The following is an 11189-nucleotide window of genomic DNA, read 5'->3' as shown; positions in this document are numbered from 1 at the left end:
ATCGCCTTTTTATTTCGTATAGGGCATGTAATTCTTATATCATCTGAATCAGCAAATTGTTACAAATCTACTATTCATATATCCATCGCAACATAATTTGTGCAAATTGGAAAAAAGAAAACGTGAGCGAATAGTGGATTCGGAACAAACAACCATGGTGGATAATAGACGCGCAAGGCCATGTCGCGTAAAAAAACGGGCTAAGCGTTGGTGTCTCCAGTATTAACCTAAACCTACGCACATTTTATGTGTTTCGTACATACAGATACCTACATTATGTATGGAGGAGTACATACATATAGATGTATCATATATCCGCAACACCAAAAATAGATTCTTTACCCGAATTTCCACACTCAACAAAAGGACCATCGCCACAATTATCCTCAGCCACAATAGAGCTGACGACTACATACATATAACACCTACAATGACAACTAAGAACGCATATCAAAAAGACTGGTAAGGCGGATTCCTCATAAGGCAACAAGAAATTTTCATACTAACGACTTTGGCTTGATATCGCGAAATGTGGCTAAAGTCTTGACATCAGATCTCTCCTCCACAAGACGGATCTTTATGCATTTGAGGAAACGCTATGCACACGCCCATAGAACACAGAATTAGATTATAGGTACTGATGCATGATGGGCGGGTACCTTACTGGCCCCCTCTAGTTTCCAGATACATATGCCAGTTGTTCTTGTGTACCTCAAACAGGCTCCCCGCGTAGCCGTCTGACCAATCACGGCACGAGGCAGCTAATGTTCTGATGACATACATATGCTCCCGCATCTGGAGAAGTCTCTTTGGTTCGTTATGTCATATGTCTCTGGCGAATACTACCTCGCATTTCGCCTATCGGTAATCATCGACGAGCCATATAATATCAGGTTACCATCGTCAGGTTTCACCAGTGAACTTGATAATAAGTTTGCTATAGGATCAGTATACTTGAGGTTTTGAATCATTCGAAGTTGAGATTGGCTTTTAGAAACGATGCTACCTGAGGGCTATAAAATGCATAACTTGTTTACATTGATAGCGAATTATACTCCGCTACATGGTAAAAAAGAAACCCTTGCGTGGTATTGGGGTCGCTATACTGCGGCCAGACTCCGGATCCGATCCGTGGAGCAAACTGATTAGATACCCATAAGTCTCGGCGCTTGTGGCTTGCTACTAGGTAGTGAGTATACATTATATTTACTTCTTTAGAAAACCTACCATGCCTGCCTTTCACGAAGTCTAATTAATTATAATGCTTTCCTAGTGCCTTTTACTCGTAAGGTATTTCGGGGTTTCCTCTGAGAAATTTCCGCAGTAATAGTCAACGGAGTTCATGATAGTCCAGGTTGGTGAACCCCCACGATTGTGCAACAGACCTAGATAGTAGATCTCGTTTTTTAGTGCAAGACCAGACGTATCTATCCAGTTTCCGGAGTAGAGAACTCTCGTTCGTTGGTGTCCCCCGCCTATCAATCTATATAAAAGTTCGCCCGTATCTCGTAACTGTTGTCTCGTGAATATACAGAACATTGTGAAGCTGCCCGAAACTCGGCTAGTGTAATTAGGTGTCTCCGATCGGTTCATCGCGGCTCTAACCCTTCACACGTCTAATATAAAGTGTTCAGTGCTACGAGTTCTTCCATTAGATTTGCCACCATCGGGGGCGGGTTAGTGAGAGCTTCTCGAAGAAGTGCCCTATGTAATTTCTCGCACCAAATGTACACATCTTCGAATCCTTTAGGTAGACATTTAAAGAAACCGGCATAACGCTAAAGGTAACTTGTGTAACGTTCAATGAAGGACTATAGGTTACCTGATATGCGCTCATATGCATGTATACTGACACGAGGTTGTCGGGAGAATTAGGCTGAAATATACGTATCCTACATTAAGTATAAATAAGTCAAGTGGCATCCCCGTTAGCAGGACAAGAAGAGATCGTGGATCTTAGAATCCAAGAGCATAACTAAGTCCGACCTAGAGCTCCTACCAGCTTTTGTTACGGACGTCCGCCCTTTTGGAATCACCGACTTGATCTAGGCTTGGATTGTAAGTCCTCTATCACTGGGGACGTCGGTTAGACAGGCGGGACGTGCCGAAGCTTGCCTATATCATCGAAATGTCGAGCCAATAGCTTTACGTCTAATAAGCGCCGCTGAATAGGTATCAACCCCGACGTGTTCCGACTCATTTGCTTGAGATTTTCCACAGGACTTATATAACTTTATACAGTCTGTCTTCGCCGTGTTGGCATTCCCTTCTTCGATATCGCGTTATGTAGACCCCTTATACCCCAAGCTAAATGTGCATAACAATATACCGGTAGGTAGGATATGGGGGCCCTTGTATTCCGAAGACTATTCTGATTTCGGAGTTCTGATCATAACTCAGGGCAAGCCTCGTTCGTATCGTATGCTAGGTCTAGACTGTGAACTGTGGAGGAATTGTTGGACCGAAATTGAACGGTCCAATTCGTGGATAACGACGTCATAATATCGAAAGAGCCGCCTGCCAATCAGGAGGTCGAATTTTAGAAGGGAAAAGGAAAAGAAACCTGCAATAGTGGGGTATAGTGCTATCTAAATACCTATATATTTTCAATGGTGCAGTTGAAATGGTAGGATTCAAGCATCGGCCCCCACGGGTGCTCAGCCACTGAGGTCACGACACCCCTGTCATATCGGATTGGCGATACTCTCGGTCGTTATATCACGTGATAAAGGATTCAGCTCGAAATCTTTGAGGGGGACTAGAACTCAGCCCCATACCAAGTAACCCTCACTCCTCTTCGTCGCACATCAAGCTTTAGACTGGCCATGATGCCCGTGGAAACATGGACCGCGTGGTGTTTCGGCTGCGACAATTACCTCAATATGTCGATAGGTTGGATACAGTCCAACTGCTTAGTAAAGCTCTAGGAATCGGAGCTTCGGAGATTCGGATTTTCTCTCTTGCCTGCTCCGTCGATCCATGGTTGCCGAGTAAAGTGGCTACTTTGATGTTCGATGATGTTGTCGGAATTCACCATGCTCTCCAGGAGGGTGGGCGGCCGGGAATCGCGAAGTTAGGAGACGAATGGAGCATTGCAGTGGAGAATTTTCGCGACGCATTAGTTTTAGATACTCACTTTCGAGGTCTAACCCCCTTATATGACCCAGTCTCACACCAGGCCGAGTAAAGTTGTCTTAAGCCACCTCTTGTCAGTATTAAACTAATGGTACTAGTTGCATTGCAATATCAGGACTTGCAAGTCACCCCTTTGGATCCTGGCAGCCTAAAGGGCATCCAAAGACTTTCATGTGGATTCGCGATGCGTTACCGCAGTCATTACCAAGCGTACGGCCTATATTATACGGCTATGATACGACTCTTCTAAGAAGCCGTTCATTCCAATCTATCTTTGACCTTGCTATAGGGCTAATCGGCCAACTCAAGGCCAATGGATGGTCGTCTCCTACCTGCAAGCCACTCGTCTTCCTTGCACATAGTCTTGGTGGTGTCGTTTTGAAGCAGGCCTTCGTTTCACTCGCAAACAGGATTGAGCGGGACGACGGAATACTTCGCGCGATGAAAGGCGCTGTGTTCTTTGGTGTCCCTAATTTGGGCATGGAACAATCGCACCTTTTGGCGGTTGTGGACGGCCAGCCCAATGAGCAACTTATTGCAGATCTTTCTCCCGAGTCAGCATATCTCCAAAAGCTGGATAAGCAGTTCAATGGTATATCTTGCCTCCAAGATGCATTGCTTTATTGGTGTTATGAAACAAGAAAATCACCCACAGTTATTGTAAGTAGATCCATCCGTTGAACCTTATGATCTGAATAATAATAGGCTACCTGCTCAAAGTTAAACTCGAAAAATGTATGGTCAAAAAGTGGCCTTGAAGAGGTTTTAGTTACTCCGGATTCTGCGACTCGTGGATTGTATGGCACATCTACAGGTTTGGATTTCATATTTCCAATTAACGAGGATCATTCGAATATGGTCAAGTTCTCGGAGAATGACCCAAACTATTCCGTAGTAGTACAAAAACTGCTCCAGATCTTTTCCGCAGGCGAAATGTCAGAGTCCAAACCTACGACGACGGGGATCTCACATCTAGGGACGACCATTGCTCAAGGCCCAATAAATGTTAGGGCATACCAAGGGCCCAACTTTCAATGTAGGCAAGTTCTTATCCTAAAAGAAGTACATGACGTGCTCATTTCAAATAGCTGTTTTAAATTCCCTAGAGGTAGCCGAGAGGGACCGTAGGTTGGAAGAAATTGAAGGCACGTTTGGCAATACCTTCGACTGGATTTACGATCGCTCAGAACCAGGTTTCACTGAATGGCTTCGAAACGGGACGGGGCTTTTCTGGATACACGGGAAGCCGGGCTCTGGGAAGTCAACCCTAATGAAATTCATATTTCAGGATGACCGCACGGCGGATCTACTTGCTGATTGGAAAGAAGAAATTACATACGTTCGTGGGGCTTTCTTTTTCCACTATCGTGGATCCTCCCTTCAGAAGTCGTTTGAAGGCCTATTGAGGAGTATCATAGGCCAAATTCTTACGGAACTTCCTTCTCTTTTCGACTCTCTAAAACCCTTGTTTGACCACGCCACCATCGTTTGGACTTTGCCGATGCTCAAAAAGGCATTCAATAACATATTGCGCCAAAATACGGTACCATTGCACCTTTGCTTATTTTTGGACGCGCTTGACGAGTATGATGGGCGATTGGAATTTATATGCCAGTTTCTCAACGAACTGGGCGCGATCCCTCCAAACCCTAATAAGAGCATCAAAATTTGTTTCTCTAGCCGCCCCTGGGATATATTTGTAAACACCTTCCAAAATTGCCCAAACCTACAAATCCATGATTTTACCACAAAAGACATCGAGGACTATTGTTTAGGGTCAATCAGAGCAGAGAGGTTGCCATACTCTGTCTCGCTTGAGGATTTGATTCCCGACATTGTCGCACGTTCGCGAGGCGTGTTTCTATGGGTCAGACTAGTAGTGAAGGATCTTGCCCGAGCTACGAGGTTGAAAAGCATGGATAAGACCGAACTGGAGATACTCTTGCAATCTTCTCCAACAGAGCTTGATGCATACTATGCGGAGATTATAACTCGAATTCCACATATTCATCGATGGAAGACGTACGCTTTGTTAGAGGTCACAGTGCGATCTAGAGTACCCCTAGGCGCATACGACCTAATACGCGCTATCTCATGCTCGGAATTTAGGACCTACCAGGATGCATATCAAGCCTTTGTGAAGCTCAAGAAAAGAACATTCTACGATTCCGAAGAATTAGTGGTGCGAGAATTAAGTAAATATTGCGGTGGGCTGATCGAAGTTATTAACAGTGGCCCCTACATCCGTTATATCCAGGTACTCCATCAAACAGTTGAGGATTTCGTACTAGACCCAAAGTTCAAGCAGATAGTCCTTGGAGACCGAGCCAAGATCACCGTTGAGAATGGGAATACTTTCTTGGCCAAAAGCCTATTCGTCCGGAGCGCGTTTCAGACTATCGCATCCTCCTACTCCGAAATCACACCCGAGACCAATGCATCCACCTACGCTAATGCTGCTGAGCGGACTACAGGTCGTAGTCTTAGGATGTTCCTTAACAGTATCCCGACTCATATATTTGAGGTACAAAGCTCCGATACTCCTGAACTACAAGTATCGGGTCCACTTGCATATGCTGTGTATGCTGGGCTTCGTCTTTATGTCATCGAGTCACTAATTGATGCGCCCGACCTGATACGAAACTCGGGACGACCGCTGCTTAGTCATGCTATTCTTGGGCTAGGACTAGACCGTTTTCCAGAAGAAGAACTTTTAAAGATAGCAAAGCTATTGCTCGATAGAGGCTTTACAATACATCGAGACCCGGAGGCATTTCGCCGCCTGATAACATCAATAGTCCGAAGTCTTCAGGCGAAGAATGTACTAGTCAACCAGCTTGTCGTAACCCCACGACCTCGTCATGTGGGTCTAGTTGAGTTATTCCTAGATCACGGCCAAGACCCCAATGTCAAAATCCAAACCCTCGGGGATCCAAGAGACGTTGAATTTACGCCTTTGCACGTGGGCCCATTTATTATAGCAAACATGCTCTTGGATAGGGGTGCCTCACCAAATGAGTTGAGTTCTACCAATATGACACCTTTAGATAATATTTGTTCGTGTTACCTTCGCTGGCGCGTTGAAAAAAGCGTCCAAAGGCCACAAGTCCAAGAAATATATAAGCTAGTTTGCTCTATAGCGGCTCGAGGAGGAAAGCTTAAGAACGTGAAGAACGAGTACTGGAAGGAGTTTTTGGAAGACATCTCTCTATTCGGCTGGCCTATTGATGTTTTGCAATCTTGTACATCCTCTCCATCACAACGAGGCACGTCGAGCCAGTCGTTCAGCCAGTCACTCAATCGGTCATTTGACCGGTCGCCCGGTCAAATGGCAACTCGGAGATTAAGCCATCATCGGAATCGGGTATCAAGCGACCAGCAGTCAAACTCGTCTCCGGATCTGCTGCCGAGGAGTTCGCTCAGGTCTAAGATTAAGAAGATAGCATTCAGTGTGATGTGTTAAGTTTTTCGATGAGACAAGGCTTTCTCCAGGTCCTAAGCCATCATGCTTCTATTTCACTATCTCATTTAGCGTAGGAGACTTTGGGGTCACATAGGGCGAGCATATTGTCATTGAGAGAATTACATAGCATAAGCACGGGCGTTATCATACCTCACCAGTTGTATTTAAACTAATTTCAGTACTCTTTCCTCCCATTCTTCCAACCATGCGGGATCCAACTCCCAAATAGTCATAATTCCGACCCTCTCAAATTCGCTTCCTTTCCGACATGCTACTTCACGTAATACCAGACACTCGGCGTATAATGAATCATCCGGTGCCGTCCTCGTTCCTATAAGAAGAAGAGGGTATCCTTCAGGTGGAAATTCGGTAGGATCGAATCTTAATTCCGTATCACCGCCAACCTTCATCCGAACTGATAGAAGACATGTACTATCGCCTCGATGAACTTGGAAAACTACCGCCCCTGAATTAACATAGACATCATCCCCCAACCTAGGCTCGTCAAAATAAGTCCTGATGGTGGAACGGTCTTCCAAGGTCTCGTCCACAACTTGGTTACTCCCCACCAGTGATATCGTATACCCCTGAACTACCACATGTCCCGACTTTACTTCTCCATAAGGATTACTGGGGTCACAATACTTCAGATCATGCTCTAACAGCTTGAGTTCGAATCGGTCCGAGTTCAGTGGGACCCCCTGGTAAGTAATCGGGACGTTCGTAACCGCCCAAGACCAAGAGGGGGCTCGATATGATGGCCCATGTCCAGAGGAGCCTGTCTGTTCATACCATACAAGCCCACGACCAAAATCGCAACTCCATAATCCGGCTATGTACTGCCCTGGTAATACGGTATGGATGCGCTGCGCTAGACCGGAGAATGCGGGTAACTTATCGGAGTCAAAAGCTAACTTTCGGTAAGAATATTGCTCGACTAAGTCATAATAGCGGGAAACTAATTGCATTGTGTCGATAGGCTCCTTGTGGGACTCGGCGAGGAGATCACCGAATAAAGCTGACGACAGCACCCCTGAGTTAAACTCAGGCGTAGAGTTACCAGGTGGAAGGCCGTCGGCGGACTCGAACCCATTAGGGCATTTCCAATATATCTGGCGGTTTCCGTAGTATAAATGCCGAGGTGACAGTAAAGACTCTTGTAACGTCCATCCCCGCGATGTTAAGGGGCTTTTATCGTCAAGCGTCCTGAGGTCCTCCCTTTCATGGGTTATCCTCTTCACAATGACTTGGTGGCGTTGATCATTTGGGTATATGTTGAGCTTGACGGGTTGTGGGCCTGGTGGCTCGCTTTCACTCTTTAGAAATCCTCAAGTGCTCTTTTCGGACGATAACGCATATATGGTGAAGGTAGAGTTCCGATAGAACGTTGCCATCTTCTTGGATTCCTGTTCCCAATCATGCTTGGAGTCCTGCAGAATGCAGAGTGAGTCTATCCATAGATAGCGAATGCCAAATTTACGGGCGACGATGATGGCATCGCGGAAGTTAGCGGGCAGGCGGTGGAAAGGAAGATGTTGAAATTCACTAAGGGTCTTCGTAGTTAAGAGGGGTGATACAGGACCACCCCAGCAATGGCTGAGTGTTATATACCGGGCAGTCTTTCCATTCGAATGGATAAGTCGTAAACTCTGGGCGTTTTCACCTATTCCAACGTCTATTACTCGCGTGGGGAGCTCAAAGGCATCGCCCTTGAGGCAGTTCGCATGTCGCTTCTGGCAAATTTCCAGCCATGTTTTAGCAATGTCAAAATTTTGTTGAGATCCGAGGTTAGGATCAGTTTGAAAGCGCCCAACGTGGTAGTCGTCAACTCTTACGGCTTCCTCTAAGTGATTGTTAGAGGCAATTAAATATGCGGTAAATATTAGGTTGGTATTAACCTCGGGGGACGGTAAGAGTGAGCGCTAGAGGATCGAATCCCCAATGCTGATCGTCGTCGGGAGTTGCTTCATCAAGATTCTGTATGATCCCAACCTGTACCAGAATTTGGTCGAAAACGCGCACCGAATCTAAAGTATCGAGAAAATAAACGTGATGAGAATTGATAGCGAGTTTGAGGTCCGTGAAGGGGTATTCATTTGCGGCGAAAAACATCGATTCCTCTAACTTGCAAGCCGAGCCGGTCCACTTCGTTCGCCACGTTGGCGCTTGGGTGTAATCTAAAGGCGTTCCTTTGAAACATTCTAACATCAACGTACAGAGACCACACCCGCGATTTGCTAACGCTTCTAAATCGCCTAACGATGCGTGGTGCTGATAGAATGCTTTTTCTGGCATGATCTTTCCGGAAAATTCTTGTTTAGCTAAATCAACTAAGAGGCTAATCGACAGCCCGGCACAATAATCACATCGTGCTGGCATTTTCCTCATTAATCTTGAGGGTGTATGATACATAACATTCATTCACGTATAGGTACCTAGGTAGGTAAGTTGTATAGTGTCTAGAATATGGAATGAAATATGATGGACCGCTATTTGAAACCCGCTGTTTAAAACATCCGACTGGCATGATTCCTTAGTGATGTAGATCATTGGTAAACCCCCACTAGCAGACATCGTGGAAGAGCCCGTGGTACCTAGTTGATAGGTCCAATTTAAACTACACGACCTTTTTTGAACGGCAGTTTATAGAACGACCACGACCTTCTTGGCCGATACACCTTTTAGGCGAATATCATAAGCTTCTTGAAGACTGTTGAGCCCTTCACCCACAATCCATGGCTCTGGCTCAGGAACAAGTTGGCCGGACTCAAGAGCCTTAGGTAAAAAGTCGCGGAAGACTTTACCGACAACACTATCGGGCTCACCAAGGTCAAGCAAATCAATAAATCTTGACTTGATATCCTCGGGGTAGCCCTCGGGAGGCGGAGGTCCAGCATCGGCAATGTACTTAACTCCGTCGGTACCCCTGAGAACTTTAGCGCTAATAGCGACGCCACCAGCGTTGATAGCTAGCGCCCCCACTATCTTCTTGCCTTTCAGCGCATTAATTATAGCGTCTGCGCAGTTGTCCTCATGGTAATCAAATACCCCGCTGGCACCAATTCGGCGCACAAGTTCGAAGTTCCTTGGCGATGCAGTAGAATACACTTCGTATCCGGCCGCGACTGCCAATTGAATGGCACTGGCCCCCACGCTCGATGAACCTGACGTAATCACTATTGCCTCGCCTTTAGGACTGGCTGCGGGGGATGTTGGTAGATCTAACCCTAGAAAACCGTGGTGGAAAAGGCCGTACGCAGCAGTTGCTAAGCATAGTGGCAGAACCGAGACACGCTCGTATGAGACCGATGAGGGGAACGAGGTCGTCATGTGTTCGCGCACGACGGTGTAATTTTGAAAGGCGCCTTCGGCCTGGCGATTTGCAAAGGGCATAGTCCCCACAGCGTAGGAAGTAACGCGATCACCCGCTTTGAAGCGGGTCACGGCGCTGCCGACCTCAATAACATCGCCGGCCAAATCTTCGCCTTGGATGCAGGGCCATTTGATGTAAGGGAGGAGCGCATCGCCGAGAATTTGTTTATACGGGTCAACAACGTTGACCGCGACCGCGCGACTCTTGACAACTAACTCATTAGGCCCGGGCGGGGTATAAGGCGCTTCCCTGACCTCAAGGGGCACTTTAGGGCCTGTAAGGAACGCCGCTTGATTACTGGGCGCCATTTTCGCCTAATTGATCTAGTGGCTTTCCGTGTACTTGGGCGTTGACCTAGGCAAGTTAGTTAGGCTTGGAAATGTAAACTTGAAGTTTATACTACGAATTCATTGAGACATAAGCTGTTGGAGAATATATCCCCTCTATACTATTCATCTATAATGATCGGAGACTACTCTTGATGGCTTATTATTGGTTGTTTGATAGATATGTTGGTTGGTTGCAATAAGAGAAAGTTGGGGTCCACATGATAGAACGGGGAATTTCTATAAGTAGTTTAGCTATCGGCTATGTGCCCGCCTGGTTCTCTATCCTGTGGTGTTGTAATGCCGCTGTCGGTGGTTCGAAGGATTAGACGATGCACCGCGAGAGTGAGGGGTTCGGGTAGACCGTTTACTACGTTCCGAAATCGAAAAGTTGGATGCTAATTTCCGAATTGATTTTTCTTTCTTTATACCTTTCTCTGCTTACTGACCCGCTTATGGAGTCCTCGGGCGCAGTAGTGTGTTAGCGGAAGCTGCCATCTGCCACCGGAAGGTGCTATAACGGGTGATATAGAAAGCTTAAATACCCCGATGAAGACGGGCTCCCGGTGTCCCGGATCGGGTTCATTAAGTGGATCTGCGTCCGATCCGGCCCGGTCAATTGAGTTTACCTCAGGTATCAATTCATTGAGCATCCCCTCGGCCTAAGTCGCTAACTTCTTTCGCTTGTCTCGCTGTTGTTAGATGTTAGCGTTGGTAGGTGTTTCAAAAGCATCTCGGAGTTAGAGGGTCGTAAAAAAGCTGCAAACACTGGACTACAAATTTGACCCGAGCTGCTTATTCCAAGGAGTCGGATCCGGAATTTGGAGATTCGTCGTGGCCGGCAAAATTAGTATGCTGTTTGACACCAAGGCTATATACCGAAAGCTTGGTA

General features: G+C 46.4%; 3 protein-coding genes across 3 annotated transcripts; 1 reads left to right on the top strand and 2 right to left on the bottom strand.

Annotated features, from left to right (window-relative positions):
* Positions 1–2343: 2343 nt before the first annotated feature.
* F4822DRAFT_45648 (uncharacterized protein) lies at positions 2344–6680 on the top strand. Its single transcript, XM_051463507.1, has 4 exons — positions 2344–3183; positions 3234–3795; positions 3856–4171; positions 4224–6680. Exons 1-4 carry the CDS (start codon positions 2843–2845, stop codon positions 6596–6598), a joined length of 3594 nt encoding a protein of 1197 aa, XP_051320128.1. The 5' UTR covers positions 2344–2842; the 3' UTR covers positions 6599–6680.
* Positions 6681–6762: 82 nt separating this feature from the next.
* F4822DRAFT_439929 (HET-domain-containing protein) lies at positions 6763–9149 on the bottom strand (the record flags this gene model as incomplete). Its single annotated transcript, XM_051462683.1, has 3 exons — positions 8497–9149; positions 7952–8441; positions 6763–7906 (listed from the first exon to the last, which is right to left on the bottom strand). Exons 1-3 carry the CDS (start codon positions 9017–9019, stop codon positions 6763–6765), a joined length of 2157 nt encoding a protein of 718 aa, XP_051320127.1. The 5' UTR covers positions 9020–9149.
* On the bottom strand, positions 9131–10501 carry F4822DRAFT_45636 (GroES-like protein). The gene has a single exon (XM_051463506.1). The coding sequence runs from the start codon at positions 10277–10279 to the stop codon at positions 9242–9244; it is 1038 nt and encodes a 345-aa protein (XP_051320126.1). The 5' UTR covers positions 10280–10501; the 3' UTR covers positions 9131–9241.
* Between the last annotated feature and the right edge of the window lie 688 nt (positions 10502–11189).

Source organism: Hypoxylon trugodes, assembly GCF_022578975.1.
Source record: "Hypoxylon trugodes strain CBS 135444 unplaced genomic scaffold F4822scaffold_1, whole genome shotgun sequence".
NCBI classification, from domain to species: domain Eukaryota; kingdom Fungi; phylum Ascomycota; class Sordariomycetes; order Xylariales; family Hypoxylaceae; genus Hypoxylon; species Hypoxylon trugodes.
The sequence above is the reverse complement of the archived record's forward strand: the minus strand, read 5'-3'. Positions and strand labels throughout refer to the sequence as shown.